The 21,679-nt window shown below is 38.0% G+C and overlaps 1 protein-coding gene across 13 annotated transcripts in view; it reads left to right on the forward strand.

Moving 5' to 3' along the window:
* Positions 1-21,679, forward strand: part of HUWE1 (HECT, UBA and WWE domain containing E3 ubiquitin protein ligase 1) — a 179,977-nt gene that overhangs the window by 104,521 nt on the left and 53,777 nt on the right. For 11 of the 13 annotated variants that reach the window (XM_066357549.1, XM_066357554.1, XM_066357541.1 and 8 more), the window contains 10 exons: positions 5,800-5,857; positions 6,880-7,056; positions 9,896-10,141; positions 11,672-11,805; positions 12,567-12,661; positions 15,763-15,954; positions 18,371-18,587; positions 19,348-19,470; positions 20,479-20,716; positions 21,106-21,336. In XM_066357549.1, the coding sequence (XP_066213646.1) occupies positions 5,800-5,857; positions 6,880-7,056; positions 9,896-10,141; positions 11,672-11,805; positions 12,567-12,661; positions 15,763-15,954; positions 18,371-18,587; positions 19,348-19,470; positions 20,479-20,716; positions 21,106-21,336 (1,711 nt within the window). The remainder of the gene's footprint in view (positions 1-5,799; positions 5,858-6,879; positions 7,057-9,895; positions 10,142-11,671; positions 11,806-12,566; positions 12,662-15,762; positions 15,955-18,370; positions 18,588-19,347; positions 19,471-20,478; positions 20,717-21,105; positions 21,337-21,679) is intronic. The other 2 variants (XM_066357547.1, XM_066357552.1) reach the window with 1 other exon arrangement.

Consider the following 21,679-nt stretch of genomic DNA (forward strand, 5'->3'; position numbering starts at 1 on the left):
AAGAAGCCCTTAAGAGTTACAGAGGTTTTTTGTTGCACTGACTGTTTTTGTTTGTTTACTACGTTTATTCCAGATAAATGAGAAGGCTTTGGAATGTACTATATGATCTAACCAGGCTCAGTAGATTTCCTTTCTTACTTCTGTTTATTTGAGGTGTGTTTAACCTAAAAATTGAAAAACTTGGCTGGTAGTGGATAGTCCACCTAACACAGCTATAAATGAAATCGCCTTCTTGCTAGAAGTAGGTATGATCCCTTTGGACAGTTATGCATCCATTCTTTTAATAGTGCTCTTTTGGTGTACAGATACGTAGTTCTGAGAGAAGCATGAGCATTTTAGAAATGGATATGAATGGGTTTGAGCTTGGTACTTAAGAGAAGACTATAGTGGAGTAGAAAGCAGGAGCTAAGTCCTAGACTCCAAAACCAGTGTGCCTTTTGGAACTCTGGAAAGTGTTGAGCCTGTTGGTGTGAATTTTTGGGAGGTTTTGTTTTTAAGAGAGGGCTTCTTACCCTTGTCTAAGTAGGCAATCTTACCTGTATTCTAGCAGCATCTTGTTTTGATTAAATTTCTGGAAGGGGGAGTGCCCTAAAAGAAAGCAGGACTGTTTGTAAAGGAGTCAGAATCTTAAGTGTTTCCTTCCCATACCCTTGACTGTCAGCCAGCCTGCTGGGATAGGATTTCTTAAACATGGGGGGACAGATGCTGGTTTTAAGTCAAGCTGTATACATTCATCTGCACACAACTTGTTTTCTACCTGGATTATTTTATAGATACCTTAGATCTAACATGCCCAGATTTCAAACCATCATGGTATACTGACATTTTCTGAAGCCCTTCATGTCTTCATTCTCCATGACTTTCTTAGGATATCGTTTGTGAATGTGTTCTATCCATATTTACCCCCTCCCATCCCCAAATCATCTTATCTCCTTTTTCACCTACCAAATTCTACAAGGCCAGCTCAAATGTCTTATTTGTATAAGGAGCTTTTTCTTTTACCTCCGAATAGGATATTGGTCTTTTGTGTCCTCCCAACAGTTTTGTAAAATTACTCATATATTCTAATGATTTCCCCCTTCTAATCTATATTCTCCTTCAGGAAGGTACAATGTCTCATTCAACAATGTGCCCCAGTGTGGGTAGTAGTGGTTCAGTGGATAAAATGTTGACCTGGTATGCTGAGGTCCCAGGTTTGAAACTCTGAGGTCAGTGGCTTAAGCACAGTCTCATCCAGCTTGAAAGAGAGATCATCAACAAGATCCCAAGGTCACTGGCTTGAGCATGGTTTTGCTGGTTCGTCTGGAGCTCCCGCCCTGGTAAAGGCACATATAAGAAGCTATCAGTGAACAACTAAAGTGCTGTAACTATGAGTTGATGCTTCTCATCTCTCAAAAAAAAAGTGTATCCCAGTCACTTTGTATATAGTCCATAATCATTCAATAAATGTTTATTTAGTAGGTTGATGAAAATAATCAAAAGCATTAGATTAATGATTTTCTTGAGTCTTAAATGTCAAGAGAGTTGGCCCTAATGAAACATGAATGAGAATGAAGAGATGGAAAAAAAATCTAAACCCACAACATTAATACTCTACCATAGTGTTAGTTGTATGTAGCTTCAAAGCTGCAAAGGACTATAGTAGTTGTGTTCCATGGTATTGATGTTTTTCTCTGCATCATGTGGGTGTTGGTCACTAGCTCATCTACATAACATACCTACGGTGTTTCCCCGAAAATAAGACAGTGTCTTATATTAATTTTTGCTCCTAAAGACACGCTAGGTCTTATTTTCAGAGGATGTCTTATTTTTCCATGAACAAGAATTCACATTTATTGTTGAACAAAAAATCAACATTTATTAATATACTGTAGTCATGTCATCACAAACATCAGCATAACCAGCCAAACTGAATTCCATCAAGAATTTCTTGTGACTATTTCCATGTACAACAATCTACCATTTCCCCAAAAATAAGACAGTGTCTTATATTAATTTTTGCTCCTAAAGACGCGCTAGGTCTTATTTTGGGGGGAGGTCTTATTTTCGGAGAAACAGGGTAAGAGTCTTAGCAAAAGTTGGTACATACATACTTTTCCACTTCTGCCACCTTTAGAAGCTTCAGTTGGGTCATTACATGAATTATTAGGGCTAGAAGGGAAAGCAAGAGACTATCAAACTCAAGTTCACTTTGAAAATTACAACATATGAAAGGGTTATCTCGGGCAGTTGTTATGGTAAGAGTCATTATATACTTTCTGTCAGTGTGGGAAGAGGCTTAGAAAAATTTGCAGTGTATGCCATACCTCTCCCCAAAAGTCTTTTTCATACCTACCTCCAAATACAAAACTGTTCAGTGGGATTCCCCAAATTCCTGTCTCCCATGTCCTAGTCTGTTTTCCAATGCCTTAATTATATAGAGTAAATTTTTTATCGAGATACAATTTCTAGATAGTGAACTGCACAGATTTTATTTCCCCACCCTAAAATGGGGCAGCTATTCATTTCTATCATCATAGAATAAGTTTGCCTATACTAGAACATCATATAAATAAGATAAATGGAGTCTTATATGAGTATCATCTGATATATATACTTTCTTTCTTGTACCTGGTGTCTGTTGCTCAGTGTTTTTCAGATTCTTGTTGCATCTATCGGCATTCGTTTCTTTGTTGAATAGTCTATTGTATGAATATACTACAGTGTGTTTATTCATTCCCCTGCTGACTTCTAAGTTTCATTTTTTTCCAGGTTAAGAGTGTTATTATTTTTTCCCCAAAATCCACAACTAGTATTTAAAAATGTTTGTATTTGATATTGTCACATGAGTTTGTGCTAGAGATCTGCAGTTAGGAAACCTAGGCACTGCGGTCTCCCTATAAACAGAGTTCTGTTCTACATGTGAAGGCACTCATCAGAAGTGTTTCTAAATATTGGTCTTTTGGCCCCTTCTGCATTCGAATTGTTTGTTCTCAGCACAACTGATATTGTTGGGAATGAATGTACTTGCCAGTAAACAGGGGTTTTAATTGGGGGAGCATGGTAGAGAGAGAGAGAGAGAGAGAGAGAGAGAGAGAGAGAGTGTGTGTGTGTGTGTGTGTGTGTGTGTGTGAATGAATTCCATTTACATTGCCTAACTTAAACCTAAGCCTATCTTGAACAACTTGAAATATATAGATTACATAAATCCATGTGTTCTTGGGAACTTGAATAGCAGCTGTCTGGGCTTTAAAGGCAGCAGATGCAAATAAGCAGGTTTTACCTGAATTGTGGCCCACTGGGAGGGCTTATTTGCCAAGGCAGTTGTGTTTCCTCAAGAGCTAGAAGAGACATGATTTTTCCCACCCACCCCCTCAGAAAACGGTGAGGTCTGTTGTATTATACATTATAATATGGCACTCATTTGGAATCCTCCTTTACCTCTGATTAAGGGATTCATCACCAGAAGTACACATGTAAAACTGACCGGAGTGAAATTGAGAAATTGAGCTTGGGAATGTGCTCATGTTTCGGAGAGGGAGAAAGACAGGAAGTTAAGGTCAATTATTTCATTCATCTTGGGAATGCACTTTTTTTTTTTTTCTTTTTTCAAAAATGCTGAGTCATAGTTTCATATAAGGTTAAGATTAGAATGACTTTTCTTAAAACCATTTGGTAGGGGGATTTCCACTGCAGAGAGCTGATCATTTTTATTATTTATATATGACATCCTGGGCCTGGATGCCAAAAGATAAGGGTAGGAAGAAAAGTGGTTTCCGAACAAGTTCGCTCATAGAGTTGGATTAAGAACATCAGTTGGTTTGTTTTCTCTCTTGTTCTCTCAGACTTGTATTTAGCAAATTAAGGAAGTACCTGGGTCCCATTTCATGGTATTGCTTTGGCTCTTTACCATTATACAGTGTGTCCATAAAGTCATGGTGCACTTTTGACCAGTCACAGGAAAGCAACAAAAAATGATAGAAATATGAAATCTACACCAAATAAAAGGAAAACCATCCCAGTTTCATACCTATTCAGTGCAGTTCCATGTGGGCTCACGCACAGATTTTTTAGGGCTCCTTAGGTAGCTATCCCGTATAGCCTCTACAGAGTTGTCACTGACTGATGGCCTACCAGAACAGGGTTTCTCCACTAAACTGCCGTTTTCCTTCAACTGCTTATCCCACTGAGTAATGTTATTCCTATGTGGTGGCGTTTCGTTATAAACACACCAATATTCACGTTGCACTTTGATCACAGATTTGAATTTAGCGAGCCACAGAACACACTGAACTTTCCTCTGTACCGTCCACATCTCGACTGGCATGGCCGTGGGCTGCTCCGCTGTATACACGGTGTTACATCATCTTCTGCGCATGCGCACATGCTGCTACATCATCCTACAGAAACTGGGAGGGTTTTCCTTTTATTTGGTGCAGATTTCACATTTCTATCGTCTTTTGTTGCTTTCCTGTGACCGATCAAAAGTGCACCATGACTTTACGGACACACTGTATTTGGCTTACGGCAAAGGGGACAGATGTCTCAATAGGCTAGAGCCACACCTGTGCCCCTTAGCTGTAGAGATGGATTTCTAGGTTCTTTCCAAAGAAGTGCAACCCAACTTGGGTAGATAAATACATCGGTGTAAGTAGCAGGGAATGAATGCTGCAGCGGTTCCCCAGGGGGAACTTTATAGTTAAGGAAATATTTGCAGTTCTCTCATGGAATCATTTCACTCCTGACTTTTGGGCTCTCCCTTTGTGCAAAGTTCCTTCCCTCATTCTTCACTGAGCACGTTCACAGCATCCTACCCAAACATTTTTTATTCCTTTCCACTCTCTTTACCTAGTTTAGATTTTGCTGCCAAATGTCTTTGTTCCTAGCAAACCTTTGTTCCCATCTTATCTTGTTCGGAGACGAGAAATACTAGCTTCTTGCTAACTTTTCTTGTCTTTCTCCCACTACCTCTTCCTTTTTTCTCCTCTTTTTCCCCCATAATCTGTTTCAAGAGCCTGTAGCCAAAGTGCTCCTTATTTGACTCTTACTGTCACTACATAGGGTTTATCTTAAGGTAGATTTTGTTTCATTTCCGTATACTCTGGGGTTTTCCCCAATTATTTCTTGCAAATGGCAGGATGTAGTGAAAGGCTGCATCTTTTATGGCTATGGCATTGTAGCCTTTTCATCTGTAGTGCAGCATTGAAGCATCAGTTTTTGGATAGTTCAGGAACTGTTATGACAGAAGCACTGATTGTTAGGGAAGGAGGGCTTGGATGTTGGCTTCATCTTTGACCAACTTTGTTCTGAATGGTTTATCGTTCTAAGAATGGGATTTTTGAGCAACATTAAATTTCATTTCCTGTTCTTTATAACTTCAAACCTGATGCAAGAACATGGTAAACTTTTTGAATTTGTTTCTTTGTCTAGGCTCTTTCTTCAAGTAAATGTTTTTAATAGTCTCTTAATTAAACTTCCTTATTTTTAACATTTTCATATTGATGAATTCCTCTTACGGTAGTGGCCTAAGATTGGATTATTTCTTTTGATATGTACAAATGATGAGTTTGTGAAGGCTTCGTTTTTACTTTCTTGGTTTTTCTAAATCTAGTCATGCTGGGAAAGCTAGCTACAGAATTTATTTCAGCTCTTCCCCCCCCCCCAGCTATATATCTATATATCTATAGATATATACACTAAAGGCTCTAAGTCTAACTTAGAAAAGGGCCTAGGCTTTCATGCTCTTTCCCTCTCCTCACTTTTTTCTCTTACACTGGTATTGTGAATTTCTGTGTAACTTCCTCTTTTCTCCCTTAACAGGGTCGTTGGTACTGAGGAACGTATTCCTATTCCCCTCATGGATTACATCCTTAATGTGGTAAGATTCATGGTAGGGCCAAATAAGTAAAGGTTTGGGATTTTCTGGATGTATGGGGTCACCAAATAGTCCAGTGATTTAATCTGTTTGTTTTAACTGGAGCCCCTAAAATGTGAAGAAGTGAGGAAAGATGTGCAAACCTTGTTCTCTGAGAATTTGTTTGCCAGAAATTGGCCAACACTCCCTTTTTTTGGATATTCCCAATTTTCTGTAGGTTGTTATCATTCCCTGTTGGAATCCAAACTAGAAGGGTGGACTTTGTTAGACCAATTCAGTATTTATTATGTTCTTTGAATGTGTTCACATATGTTTTTCTCATTGTTTGTCACTTTTTCCCATTAACTTCTCCTTTAAAAAAATTAATGTGGTCTCTTCTTTTAACTTCCTGTGTGTCTCACAGGAACTAGTGAAGAGTTTGAATTTTCCCAGAATTATTAGCCTATAAGGGAAAGCCCACTTAGCATTTGTTCTAGCATATTAAGCGCTTCCAAGACTTTCAGAGATTGTTTCTCTTATGCCTAGGTATTTATTGCCCACATTTTACTTTCTTGCCCTCACAAAATACTTTATTTGGTCTGAATCATTTTCCAGAGTTCTAGGTTTAATTTGCATTATGAGCATATTTGAGGGAAAGTATCCATGGTGTTTGCTTCCATGGAGAGGCAACAAGTTTTCATGCAAAGAGCACTAAATGAAGAAACTAAGAGATTAGACTCAATTCTGCCACTAGTTCATAGTGTGGCCCTGAGCAAGTCATTTAACCTCTCTGTGTTCTCAAATTATATGACTTTGTGTGTTGCTGAAAAGGTAGACTGAAACGATCTTGTAATTGTTTTTTATTTCCTGGGTGTTTAGGGCGTGTGTGTGTGTGTGCATATATTTACCTGTTTGCCTAAAGTTTTTTATATTCTAGAAAATACTGATTTCGTGACTGCAAAACTACCCCTTTCCTTACTCCAAGCTGGCCTTTTAGTTCCAAGAGTTAGGCTCTTAACTATTTTTTAAAATTTTTTATTACTTAGATGAAATTTGTGGAATCTATTCTGAGCAACAATACAACAGATGACCACTGCCAGGAATTTGTGAATCAGAAAGGACTCTTGCCTTTGGTTACCATTTTGGGTCTTCCCAATCTGCCCATTGACTTTCCCACATCTGCAGCTTGTCAGGCTGTTGCAGGTGTCTGCAAATCCATATTGGTAAGAAGCATCTGGCCAAATATTTTCATTTCCTTTTAGAAGTTTATTGCAGTACTTTTATCTGTGAATTTCTGCTGTGGTTTCCCTTTACCTTCAACTAAAAAAATAAAAGATGAAATTAGTGGTTATGTACTACAAGTGACATTTTCTGAGTGATAGTGCGCCACATTATTTCTCATTGGGAAGTTGAAGTGTTTGTTCTTTGTTCCTGAGTTTGGTGTATAGTTCTAACATTTGAGCTCATTGGAAAGGACTATCTCCAAGAAAACTTTGGAGCTGGTTTTATTAGTGTGTCGTTTGTCATAGATGCTTTTAACACAATGTGGTGTATTATTTAGCCTTTTATTTTCCATTTTCAAACTTGATAGTCATGAATTTGAAGCATGATTGATCTCAAATTTTACCAAAATGTGAAATTTCTTTATTTTAAAAGTGGTAAAATACATGTGACATATTTACCAGTTGAGCCAGTTTTAAGTGTACAGTCCAGTAGTAGTAAGAACATTTACATCGTTGTGCAGCCCATCGCCTGAACTTCCTTCATCTTGGGAAACTGGAATTCTAGACCCGTTAAGCGGCTTCTCATCCCCCCCTCCTTCCCAGTGCCTAGAAACCACCATTCTATTTTCTGTCTCCATGGCTGACCATTATAGGTACCTCATGTAAAATGCACTTCATACAGTATTTGTCCTTCTGTGGCTGGCTTATTTTGCTTAGCATAATGTCTTTAAGATCCATCCATGTTGTAGCATATGTCATAATTCCTTTGTAAAGCTGGATATACTCCGTTCTGTGTACAAACCACATTTATTATGTATATTCATTCATTGATAAACATTCGGTTTGCTTCCACCTGTTGGCTGTTATGAATTAATGCTGCTATGAACATGGGCGTTTGAATTTTTCAAGACTGCTTTTTTGTGTGGTGAGGACACCTATGATCTACTCTTAGCAAACATGAAGTATATAATACATTATTATAAACTATAGCCACCAGGCTATACAGTACATCTGTAGTAGATATTCATCTTAAAACTGAAAGTTTGTATCCTTTGACCAATGTATCCACATTTCCCTCCAGCCCCTGACAACCATTGTTCTTTTCTCTGGTTATGTGCATTTGACTTCTTTAGATTCCACATAAAAATGAGATCATACATGAGACCTGGTTTTCAGTTCTTTTGGATATATACCCAGAAGTAGCATTGCTGAATTCATAGGGTAGTTCTGATTTTAATTTTTTGAGGAACTACTTCACTGTTCTCCACGGCAGCTTCACATTTCACATTTCAACTAGCACTACACAAGGATTTCAATTTCTCCACATCCTTAACACTTACTATTTTCTAGGGTTTGGATAGTAGCCAACCCAATGAGTGTGAAATGAGATCTCATCGTTTTGATTTGCTTCTCCCTAATTAATGATGTTGAACATCTTTTCATGTGCTTATTGGCTTATTCGAGTATCTCCTTTGAAGAACTGTCTATTCAGGTCCTGTGTCCATTTTTAAAGGGGTTGTTTTTGGTTGTTGAGTTGTAGTTCTTTAAATATTTCGTATATTAGTCCTTTATTAGATAAATTATTTGTGACTATTTTCTCCTATGAGTTAGCTTTTCACTCTGTTGATAGTTTAGTTTGGTGCATAAAAAGGCTTTAGTTTTGAAGACATCTGATATATAATAGATTTTTTTTTTAACTTTTGTTGCCTGTGCTTTTGGTGTCATAGTTGAGAAGTCATTGCCAAATTCAATGTTGTATAGGTCTTACCTATCCTACAGCTTCCTCTAAGTGTTTTATAGTTTCAGCTCTTACATTTAGGTCTTTGATCTATTTTGAGTAATTTTTTAATATGGTGTAAGGGAAGGTCCAACTTCATTATTTTGCATGTGGATATTCAGTTTTTCTAGCACTGTTTGTTGAAAAGACTGTCCTATCCTTATTTGGGAATCGGGAAGTGTGAAACCTCCAACTTTGTTCTTTTTCAAGATAGTCATACCTCGTTTGGGGTCTCTTAAGACTCTTATATGAATTTAAAGAGATATTTCTAAATCTTTTTAAAAAGCCTTTAGGTTTTTGTGTTTTTTATAAGGATTACTTTAAATCTATGAAGCTCTTTTATTAGTTTGGTTGTGCAGTAATAAGTAATTTCTGCTAAAAATCAAATCCAGTTACTTGTGAACTTGGAAAGATCCTTAATTATGATTTGTGCATTTGATGTTTTGTTTTGCTTTACTCTTCATGAGTATTTAATTGAATGCTAATTTATAACTAAGATGGGAAAGTGCTATTTTATCTTTATCCTACTTCTTAGAATGGATAGAATTATTTAAAGCCATAGGAAAGGCAGATAAGTTCTCACATATTTGAATGACATATGATAGTATTTTACTATATCATATTTTTCTGAAGACTCAAAAAGAAATTATAGGTGCTATGTAATCCTTGAGTTGTCTCATAAAACAACCTGACTTGCTGGTGCCTATCCTTAAGTAGTCTCTCTTATTGTGGGGAAGAAAAAATAGTTGTAATAGTGGTTCACTTCCATGCTTTGGAACCTTACCTAAAATTGTTCCCAATTGAGCAAAATTAGGAATTCATCTTACATCATAGAGTCCTGGCTATGAGAGTATTCCATTTTGGTTATCTCAAGCTTTTAAATACGATTGGCTTACCATATTTGAAAGCCTCTCATCTGAGAAAAGTTATGTGTTGCTTTAGAAGGAGGTGTTGAGGTATGTCATACCTATGAAATTCATATTTTGGTTCCACCATTTACCAAGTAAGGAGACCATGACCAACTCTGAAATTGTAAGACTTGTCTTATTGTTCTTGTTTCAGACACTGTCACATGAACCCAAAGTCCTCCAGGAGGGTCTGCTCCAGTTGGACTCCATCCTCTCCTCTTTGGAGCCCTTACACCGCCCAATTGAATCTCCTGGGGGCTCAGTGCTATTGCGAGAACTGGCTTGTGCTGGCAATGTTGCTGATGCTACTCTCTCAGCTCAGGCCACGCCTCTGCTGCATGCACTCACTGCTGCCCATGCCTACATCATGATGTTTGTTCATACTTGCAGAGTTGGACAGGTAAGAATTATCTTAGTGGTAAGCACGTTATGATTTAAAGCCAGTGAAATACCTAGGGCATATACCTGGAATCTTACTGTACTTAGCAGTTCTACCTGGGCTAGATGCTGAAAGAACAGTTTTAGGGTAAGATTTTTTTTTTCTGTGGGGGACTTAGGTCTATGCTTCAAGTTGCTATCTAGTTTTATTTTCCCTAAGTATTTTTTTTCATTAGAAGTTGGTGACCATATAATTTGTTTTGTGAACTGGACCATTTTGAGAGTAAAAGAAGCTGGTATAAATAACAGACACTTATGTAGCATTCATATAGGCCAGCTGGATAGGGTGTATAGTTAAACTTTATAGCAGGCAATCCTCAATTGGGTGCTCATCTGGCCTATTACTTCCTAATCTTTTTCCAAATGAGTGAAGGCCTGATAATGGGATGGCAAGAAGGAAGTTTGACCACAGACTATTTAAGTCAATGGTAATTAATAGATTACTAAAGATTTCCTAAATATCAAACCCTATGCCTGCAATCCATGTGAGGTACCTCCTGTGGTTCCAAAAAGGTGGCTTTATTTGTGTGCTCAGTTTTACTACCTTTAGTTCTCAAGTAATCAATTCTAAAGATCAGTGGTAAAATATTTTAGTAGCCCTACTTTATGCTGTTGAGCAGGACTAAAATGGAATCAAATCAAATGAAAAGCAAAGCAGTTATAAACTATTTAGAAAATAGACTAACTAACAAAGGTTAGAGATTCATTTTTACTAATTTTTCTTTATTAAATGAAATAAAATTAAAACAAAATGTTTAATATAAAGAATTGCATAAATCTAAATATTTATTGAAATAAAGAAGAGGGAAATAGCCTGACCAGGCGGTGGCACAGTGGATAGAGGGTCAGACTGGGATGCAGAGGACCCAGGTTCGAGACCCTGAGGTCGCCAGCTTGAGTGCGGGCTCATCTGGTTTGAGCAAAGCTCACCAGTTTGGACCCAAGGTCGCTGGCTTGAGCAAGGGGTCACTCAGTCTGCTGTAGCCCCACGATCAAGGAACATATGAGAAAGCAATCAATGAACAACTAAGGTGTTGCAACGAAAAACTGATAATTGATGCTTCTCATTTCTCTCCGTTCCTGTCTGTCCCTATCTAGCCCTCTCTCTGACTCTCTCTCTCTGTCTCTGTAAAAAAGAAGAAGAGGGAAATAATAGCATGCCTCTCACCACCTTAAAAAAATTAAGGAGCTGTCAATGAATCTACAAAACTGTTTCTTTGATTTGGAAAAACAGAGTTGTCTATGGCTGCTGTCTTTCCCTTTACAAAAGGCAATGAGAATGGATGTTAGAGGCAAATTATAAATATTGTAATAGAATGCCTTATGGAACTATGATCTTAAATGTAGAAATTTTGATGAAATAGACAACTATGAAAATAACACGGAAAGGAAAATAGAATTTCTCATCCTTTTTAAGTGGCTCAAAGTTGATTTTGAAAATAATTATTTAGAGAGCACTCCAAAGATCAACTTCTTTTTACTTTGGTTGCAGAGTGAAATTCGTTCCATCTCCGTAAACCAGTGGGGCTCTCAGTTGGGTCTGAGTGTTCTGAGCAAACTGAGCCAGCTATACTGTTCTCTGGTGTGGGAAAGCACTGTCCTCCTCTCCCTGTGTACCCCAAACAGGTAAGGGAATAGTCATCTCTTGTTATCTGTGTTTTCTTTCCTAACAGAGCACTAAGCTCAGTGAGCCTGGAGTATTACCTTTAGTCAAGGATGGAAGGGTGTGTAGTGAAGAGTTCAGAGGCTTCCTTAGTCCTTTTGGACTGCTACAACAACAACAAATGCAAACTGGGTCCTTGTAAGCAGCAGAAATGTATTGCTCAGTTCTGGAGGCTACAAATCTGAGATCATGGTGCCAGCCAGTGTGGTTGGGCATAGGCCCCTCTTCCAGGTCACAGATTTCTTACTGTATCTTTGCATGGGAGAAGGGACTAAAGATGCTAGTCCCATTTTGTAAGGGTTCTATCCTTATGACTTAAGCAGCCTTTCCTACTAATGTCATCACATTGGACATTAGGATTTAAATATAGAAATTTTGAGAGGGGCATAAACATTTGATCTGTAGCATTGTCCTTCCTACTTACCAGCCTGGAGACTTGCTTACAAAAGTAATCTTGTGCATCTTTGATCTGATATCCCAAATATGTAGTTTCAACATGGTGGGTGTTTAAAATTTGGTCCTGTTGATAGCCTGATTGAAAAGTTGAGTTGGAAACCTTGTGGAGTGCTACCTCAGGAATTTCATTATTGAAGTTATTCTGTTAGGTTAACTTAATCTGCTATAGAAAGGCATAGATAGTATCAACCAAGCAAGGCTAGAGACTAAGCACAACATAAGAGATGAACTGTCCAGGTTTTTTGACTCATTCTTTCTCTTATTGCAGCCTACCATCTGGGTGTGAATTCGGCCAGGCGGACATGCAGAAACTGGTTCCAAAGGATGAGAAGGCAGGTACGACCCAGGGCGGAAAAAGATCAGGTAACTCCAAGAAACTAAAATCTCAGTCATTCTCTTAAGTTATATCTGACTTTATAGATAGGTCTATTGTGAAAATTTTGTTAGCTCTCTATCATCTATAGTCCTCCTTTTTTTCTTTCATTGATTTTTAATTACTTTAAAATTAAACTTTTTACTTTTTTTTATTGATTTTTAGAGAGAGAGGAAGGGAGAAAGAGAAACACCGACTGGTTGTTCCACTCATTTATGCATTCATTGATTGATTCTTGTATGTGCCCTAACTGGGGATCGAACTCGCAACCTTGGTGTTTCAGGACGGCGCTCTATCCAACTAAGCTACCCAGCAGGGCAACAGTTTACTCGTTTTTTTGTTTAAAAATATATACACACAATGGTAAAAATTAGAAGATGTAGTATAAAGAAGAACCACCCATATTTGTACCACAGAAAGAATATTTTGAAAGTGTCTGCCTTATCTTTTCCTCTGAGGATATATTTTATTAACATAGTTAAAGTTAGATGTAATATGTTATAGATCTGTTTTCACTTAAGTGCCATGTAAAGGTACAATGAATTCCTGTTAAGTTTATAATATGCTGTTTTGAAAAATGACCATCTTTGTGTGTATTTTTATGCAAGTCTTAAGATTGATTCCTAGAAATTACTGTATCAAAGGGTATGATGAGACTTTAATTTTTTGTATGCTTATTTTTCAGAAACTTAATTTCATAGGTTAAAAATGATAAATAATTTTTAAGTAGCTCTGTAACACTTAGAATCACACTGTTCAATATGTTAGCCACTAATCATGTATGACTGTTGGATAATGTGGCTGGCACAACTAAAAAAATGAATTTTTTTCTTCCTCTTTTATTCTCCGTTACCCCCTTTCTTCCTTCCCTTTCTCACTCTGTCTCCTCCTCTTTTTCTTTTTTCTTTCTTCTTAAGGGGAAGGTATTATGAGTTGAAATGTACCCTCCAGTACCTCATAATATTACTTTATTTGGAAATAAGGTTGTTGCAGATCTAGTTAAGACAAAATCATAGGTTGGAGAAAACTGAATTTTTAATTTTTATTAATTTAAATATAACAGCTGTGCCCTGTTCAGTTGTTGGAAGATTTTTAAGTATGTTTGAAACAACTTGGGTATGTGAATCTACTTTTTTCAACTAAATTGTATGAAATATAAACCTATCAGTTATTTTAATGAAAATGTAATGTCTTGACTGAGATGTGCTATAAAGAATAAAATAGATATTATTTTTAAATAGTATAAAATGTAAAATCTTAATTTATATATGATTACCTGTTGAAATAACTTTTATTATATTGGATTAAATGGTATATTAAAAAGTTATACCTGTTTCTCTTTACATTTTAATGTGTATACTAGAAATTTTAAAATATATATGGCTCACATATTTCTATTGAACAGTACTGTTTTAGAAATAGTTTTTACCTTATAGCACAATAAATGTTCCAAATTTCAATAAACAGAAATTATACACAATTTTCTGACCCTAATGTAACCTAAAATTTATAAAAGCAGCTTTTTAAAAAAGTTTTTTTACTCCTATATTCTGCATCAGGGAGAAAGTACCTTTGATAAACTGTTAAAATGAGATAATTGTTTGTATGCCAACCTATCAGATATGCTTGAAAATTGTACTGAAGTTACTAAAGAACCAATAAAGAAAGACATAACTTGGCCTGACCTGTGGTGGCGCAGTGGATAAAGCGTCAACCTGGAACACTGAGGTCGCTGATTTGAACCCTGCACTTGTCTGGTCAAGACACATATGGGAGTTGATGCTTCCTGCTCCTCCCCCCTTTCTCTTTCTCTCTCTTTCTCTCTCTCTCTCTCTCTCTCTCTCTCTCTCTCTCTCTCTCTCTCTCTCTCCTCTCCAAAATGAATAAATAAAAAGAAAAACAAAACAAAAAAAGTAAATTAAAAAAAAAAAAGACATAACTTGTGAAACAACAGATAAGGTAAGGACTGATATGACATTATGAGAAAGGATACAGAATTAATAAAATAGGTACACACCTCTAACAAGGTTGATTTTTGAGAAAATGAACCAAACTAAAAATCAGAATATCAAATTTAGTCAATCTATGTCAAATTTAACTCCAGGAAAGAATAATTTACTAAGAACTAAGAACAAAATTAGACTCACTATCAAAAGAATTGCCTTGCCTAACAATCCAGATATATATTTTTTTCCTAGCAGTGTCTTTCACACATTTAACAAAGATGACTCCATTTTTACATAGTTTTTCCAGAAAATTAGGTGATGTATTTTATAAAGTGTGCCTAAAGCCAATTCTTACATCAAAGAGTACACATACACCAAAGAGAGAGAGAAAGAGAAAGAGAGACATATCCCACATTTATATACAAGATTTTTAAATGTTAGGACCTAGGAAATGTATTTCTGCAATGGTGTAATCTATGATGTCCAATTTGAGTTTGCTAACAAGCTACAAAATTCTAGCAGTGCATGTTTCTTGACAGCATAAGAGTGCCGTGCACAGTATAGTGTGTGTGAATGGCACCCTGTGGGTCATGCAGTGCCTACAGTCTTGTAGAGTAGCCCTGGCTTAAGACTGTTCATAAGCTCTCTTTGGAAGATGTCAATACAGGACTGCCTAAAATGGGCTCCAAGGAGAGGAGCATGTCAATACAGTTTTGGATTTTGGGGGGGTTTTTTTGTTTTGTTTCTTTTCAGATTTAGGAAGTCATGGACCTTTTTTTAAATTTATTTTTTATTCAGACAATTAAATTTAACGGGGTGACATTGATCAATAAGAGTACAAAGGCTTTAGGTAAATACTTCTATAGCATTTGAATTGTTGATGATGTTGTATACCCATCACCCAAAGTCAAATCATTTTTGTCATCATACATTTGTCCCTCTTAACTCCCCTTTCCCCACTCCATCCCCCATATCCGCCTCCCCCTGGTAAACTCTTCACTTTTATCTATGTCCAAGGAAGTCATGAACATATAAAGAGTAACAAACTCATAGGTAGCTCTTTCTTGGGACTCTTCAAAACAAGCAACCAACCAGGTAAGTGCTTGGCTCAACGTGGTCTTCTTGTTCCCCTCTTATGTCTGCAGATGGGGAACAGGATGCAACAGCTGGAAGCATGGATGCTTCTACCCAGGGCTTGTTGGAAGGCATTGGACTTGATGGTGACACATTGGCTCCTATGGAGACAGACGAGCCTACTACTTCAGACTCTAAGGGCAAATCTAAAATCACACCTGCCATGGCTGCCAGAATTAAGCAAATCAAGCCTTTATTGTCAGGTGAGTTATTTACTTTCCTTTTTCTACTCCCTTTTCTGGCTTTCAGAGAGCCTTAAGCAGTCCTCAGACAAATTAAGTGTTGTTTCTTTTAAAGAAGTTTAAAACTTTGGTGTTTAATTTTTATGTGTACTTTATTGAATGTCTGCTATGTGATAGGCTCTGTACTAATTACTAGGGATACAGAGATAAGCGAATCGCTTCCTGAAAACCATCTGCCCCCCTCTATCTTTAATTCCTCTCCTATCCATTCTTCAACTGCAGATGGCTTCTGCTTCCACCAGTTCCACTAAAATGTATTACTAAGGTACCTACGACCTCCTCATTGCTAATTTTATGGTATATGTCTCAGTCCCCTTGTCACATCTCTGCAGCATGACAATTGACCTACCACCTCCTTCTTGAAATGGTCTTTTCTTGACTTTTGTAGTAATAAACTCTTGCTTTCCAGTTTACCTGTCTTGTTATTCCACTCAGTCTCCTCTTTCTTTCTCTGTCCCTTAAATATAGCAAGTGACATGGTTATTTAACTTGACAAAGTCACTTTAGCAACTCTGTGGAGAGTGCATCACCATGATACAAGACCATGTTAAAGATGTATGCTAATCTGTCTTTACCATCTTTTTGCCCCTTAATGTAATATCAGTGTTTTGGGGGGGTCTATTTTTTAGTGTTCCTCGGTATTTACAAGTTTCTGACACCTTAATGTAGAGCAGCAGTTCTCAACCTGTGGGTCGTTCGACCCCGGGGTTACACAACCCACAGGTTGAGAACCGCTGATGTAGAGGAAAGTGAAGATGCAGCTCTTGGGAATCTGCAGCTCTGCCCTAAAACAAACAGAAAATGGCCTTTGGTGTTTCCATTTGTTATTTTAAAACCCCTTGAATTGTATATTCTGTTCTAAGTTATTTCTACTCCTTTTGTTTTAATTTGAAAGTCTATCACTACTATGCCAAATTGAAGGAGAAACAAGAAGATGGCTCGCATATACCTCCCTTTTCTTTGTTAAGCCTCTTGGACTACTCTGACCTTAGAGTATTATGGGGTGTCTGTGTGGGTCTAGCTGGTGGTTTCTGATGTCTGTTTATTTGTGGTTGCTGGCCTTGCTGATTACATTTGAACCACTTGGCTGTCTGTTCAACTGAAGGTGGGGGTGTAAAAGTGTGAACTTAAAGTTTAGATACATCAGATTTTCAGAATCTGGGCATAGTCAACCTCTAGCCAGGTAATGCAAGTATCAAGTACAGAGAAATATTTTAAGAAAGGCAAATTAGCACCAAAATATGTTTAGACACTTTTCTTTTTCTATACATTTTTTAACATGTTTATTTGGATTCTACTGTTTTGTTCCAACAGTATATACCATCAATTTTCAACCTTTTTCATCTCATGGCACACATAAACTAATTATTAAAATTCTGCAATATACTGAAAAATATATTTTTTTGCTCACCTGACAAAAATATAGGTAAAATTTTGATTCATTCATACCCGACAGCTATTGTTGTGGTGTTGTCATTCTGTTAATTTGACTATCTAAGGGAAAAGAGATCAGTGCCCCTGACTGAATAGTCAGGTATTTTATGATTTCAAAGATCTTGCAGCATGCTGATTAAAAATCACTGATGTATACTGAAAAGCATCTTCCAAAAGTAAAAATTTGAAATACTTATAATCTACCTAACACCCTAAGAAAGCCACTTAAAATTTTTATGCTTTTCCTAGCAGTCTTTTTTTCTTTGGGTACCATTTATATAAAATGTTGTGATAGGACAGCATATATTGTCTATTCTGTTCTTTTCTGGTCTATGTCATTAACATTTTACCATTTTTAAAGTTCTCTGTAGGCATTTTATGTGACTTCATAATCCAGTAAATATATCATTTATTTAACTAGTTTTTTTTAAGATATTATTTATTGACTTTACGGAGAGAGGGGAGCAAGAAATATCACTCATAGTTGCTTCATTTTAGTTGCTCATTGCTTGCTTATTATGTGCCTTGACCAGGCAAGCCCAGGGTTTCAAACCAGCCACCTTCAACACTCTGTCCACTGCACCATCACAGGCTAAGCTACTTAACTAGTTCTTATTGCTACATTGCTCTCTGCAAAGATGGTTTCAGTTTATACCTCCTCTAACAGTGGGAGTGCTTACTTTGTTTGACATTCACATTTGTTATAAATTGAATGCCAAGACATTTTTCTGTCTCCTGCCTTTAAAAGAGCCCTTTATTCCCTAACTTCCTTTCTTTGGATTATCATATGTAGAAACAAATTCAAGTGTTTTCTAGGTGTTGTGTAGAAGGAAATGATCAGCATAGAAATTAGGTGGTAATGGTATTGTAGTAATGGTAATGTTTCTGTTATACATGTAATTCTGAGAATACTGACAGCTTTATTCTAACTTTTGGATTCCAGCCTCTTCTAGGTTAGGCCGAGCACTTGCTGAGCTATTTGGACTCCTTGTTAAACTTTGTGTGGGGTCTCCTGTCCGCCAGAGAAGGAGCCATCATGCTGCCAGCACCACCACAGCACCCACACCTGCTGCTCGATCAACAGCCTCGGCGCTCACTAAGCTCCTCACGAAGGGCTTGTCTTGGCAGCCTCCACCATATACACCTACTCCCCGCTTCAGGTGAGGTTCTGCTTAAGATACAGAATCAAATTGATTCCCTCTCTACTTAAATGGAGAGTGAAACACTGAGTTATTAGAGGACTTGGGTGGGACCTTGTTTAGATGTGTTAGCCAAATACAGTTTAAGGTACTCATTGTGGTTCTCCTTAGTCTAGAGCAGGGGCAGTCAACCTTTTTATACCTACCGCCCACTTTTGTATCTCTGTTAGTAGTAAAATTTTCTAACCGCCTACTGGTTCCACAGTAATGGTGATTTATAAAGTAGGGAAGTAACTTTATTTTATAAAATTTATAAAGCAGAGTTACAGTAAGTTAAAGCATATAATAATAATAATTACTTACCAAGTACTTTATGTCGGATTTTTGCTAAGTTTGGCAGCATAAACCTTTATGAAACAACTTACTATAGTTAAATCTATCTTTTTATTTAGACTTTGGTTGGTCCGCTACCGCCCACCATGAAAGCTGGAACGCCCACTAGTGGGTGGTAAGGACCAGGTTGACTACCACTGGTCTAGAATATAGAGATGTTTAAAACATTATTATCAAGCTACATTTCAATAATCTTGTATTTTTAGTAGTTGGGAGCCTACTTAGAAACTTTAGAAATTTTAGTAAGCAGACTAGTCACCCACCTGCATTCTAATCAGTCTGTCAGTCAGTTCGATGCTATATTAAATTTTACTTTTGGCTTCTACATGAATTTCCCATTGCTTCTGTGTCTGCCTCAGAGAGTTGTTTTTTTTTCCCCCTTTTTCAGGTTAACATTCTTCATCTGTTCAGTTGGTTTTACATCCCCAATGCTGTTTGATGAGAGGAAGTATCCCTACCATCTCATGCTACAGAAATTTCTCTGCTCTGGAGGCCACAATGCTCTTTTTGAGTAAGGATCAAGTGCTTCACCAAGAAGCATTTCACAGTTCGGTCTTCTCTGTATTCCTTACCAGCCCACAACTTTCTAAGTCATCTATCGTGTGACAGTGGGGTACATACAGATACCCATTGGTTCTACCTTTTCACGTTCTGGGCACTAGCCCTCTTTATCTCCATCTTCCTTAGAGGGTGTGGGATTCAGCCTTTCTTAGAGGTTTTCGAAAGAAGGGGCTCTGCTTTTCCTCATTTGGTTTCCAATGCCTGGTACATACTTTTCTAATAGGCTTGTCCTTTTCTGTTGTTTCTCTGAATATACTTTTTCTGCTTCTCTTGGTCAGAATTTTAAGCTAAATTTCACTTTTTGTTTGGTTTTGAAAGGAATACTAGAAGTAATCATTTTGCAGTATATATGTATATCAAATTATATCACTGTCCTCCTTGAACTTACATGTCAACAATATCTATTTTTTTTCATTTTTCTGAAGCTGGAAACAGGGAGAGACAGTCAGACAGACTCCCACATGCGCCCAACCGGGATCCACCCGGCACACGCCCACCAGGGACGATGCTCTGCCCATCCTGGGCGTCGCCATGTTGGGACCAGAGCCACTCTAGCGCCTGAGGCAGAGGCCACAGAGCCATCCCCAGTGCCCGGGCCATCTCTGCTCCAATGGAGCCTTGGCTGCGGGAGGGGAAGAGAGAGACAGAGAGGAAAGCGCAGCGGAGGGGTGGAGAAGCAAATGGGCGCTTCTCCCGTTGTGCCCTGGCCGGGAATCGAACCCGGGTCCTCCGCACGCTAGGCCGACGCTCTACCGCTGAGCCAACCGGCCAGGGCTCAACAATATCTTAATAAAGCTAGAATAAAGACCAAAAAAAGGGTAAATCTAATGATGAACAGATTAGAAGCAATAGCTCCAAGAGGAGGGACATGTGATGTCAATATAAAGACTAGGAACCTGTCAAATGTCCTTTCCACTACCATCTATAATGTTCTCTATCCATACTTATTTAAATTTAGAACCTTCAATTGGGCTCTGTCCATGGGTGGCAAAGTTCCTGTCGCTGAAGGATTAGAACATTCAGACTTACCTGATGGCACAGGAGAATTCCTAGATGCCTGGCTCATGCTGGTGGAGAAGATGGTGAATCCCACCACGGTGCTTGAATCTCCACATTCACTGCCTGCCAAATTGCCTGGAAGTGTCCAGAACTTTCCACAATTCAGTGCCCTCCGTTTCCTTGTGGTAACTCAGAAAGTGAGTATTTAACATTCTAAAACCAAGGGGAATTTCTCATGCTGACTAAGTAGCTCCCACTCTGTTTTGGTCTCCTTAATGAAATAAGTTAATTATTGGCGAACCATTAGATCGTCCTCCCCATATAGGGCTGCATTAGAGCTTGGGATAGATATCATTTGAGATTTTTCTGTGGTATACACATTTGAACTGTAAAGTTCAGATTGGTACTTTCAGGTTAGATTAAATGCCCCTTCTCTGTGCTTCCTTAGACCTCCTCAGTACTGACAGATGATTTTGTTGTTGGCCCTGATTGTGGAAAGATTGGCCCGTAGGTCTTTAGCTTATTCCTAACAGGGCTTTGAATTAAGGCAAAATGATTTTCACACAGTTTTTCAAATGATTTATAGGCAGCATTTACTTGCATTAAGAACCTGTGGAACCGGAAACCCCTGAAGGTGTATGGTGGGCGAATGGCTGAGTCCATGCTTGCCATCCTGTGCCACATCCTCCGAGGAGAGCCTGTAATTCGAGAGAGATTGAGCAAAGAAAAGGAGGGGTCTCGAGGAGAAGAGGATACAGGACAAGAAGAAGGTGGTTCCCGCCGTGATCCTCAAGTCAACCAGCAGCAACTGCAACAGGTAGAGTGCTGGCCTGGCTGACATTCCAGGGCCCAGACTTTGTACCTGATGGACTGCGAGGCTTGGAGTTTTCTAAGTTTACATGCCACCAAGTGCCTGGTCCTGTTAGCCAGGAGATAGATTTAAATTTGATATTTCTCTATAGTGTTTATTTTTTCATCTTTAAATAAACAATATAAACCACATTTGGAATATTGTAAGGCAGAAGCAGTGGGAGGCGGAGGTGGGAGGGAGCACTCATGAACCTGACATTTCAATCTCAAAAGAGTATTTAGCATAATTCCTCCAGGAATTTGTGTGATTGTATGTGTGTTCTTTTTATGTTCAGTTCTGCTTAAATATG

Source organism: Saccopteryx leptura, chromosome X (genome assembly GCF_036850995.1).
Source record: "Saccopteryx leptura isolate mSacLep1 chromosome X, mSacLep1_pri_phased_curated, whole genome shotgun sequence".
NCBI lineage: Eukaryota > Metazoa > Chordata > Mammalia > Chiroptera > Emballonuridae > Saccopteryx > Saccopteryx leptura.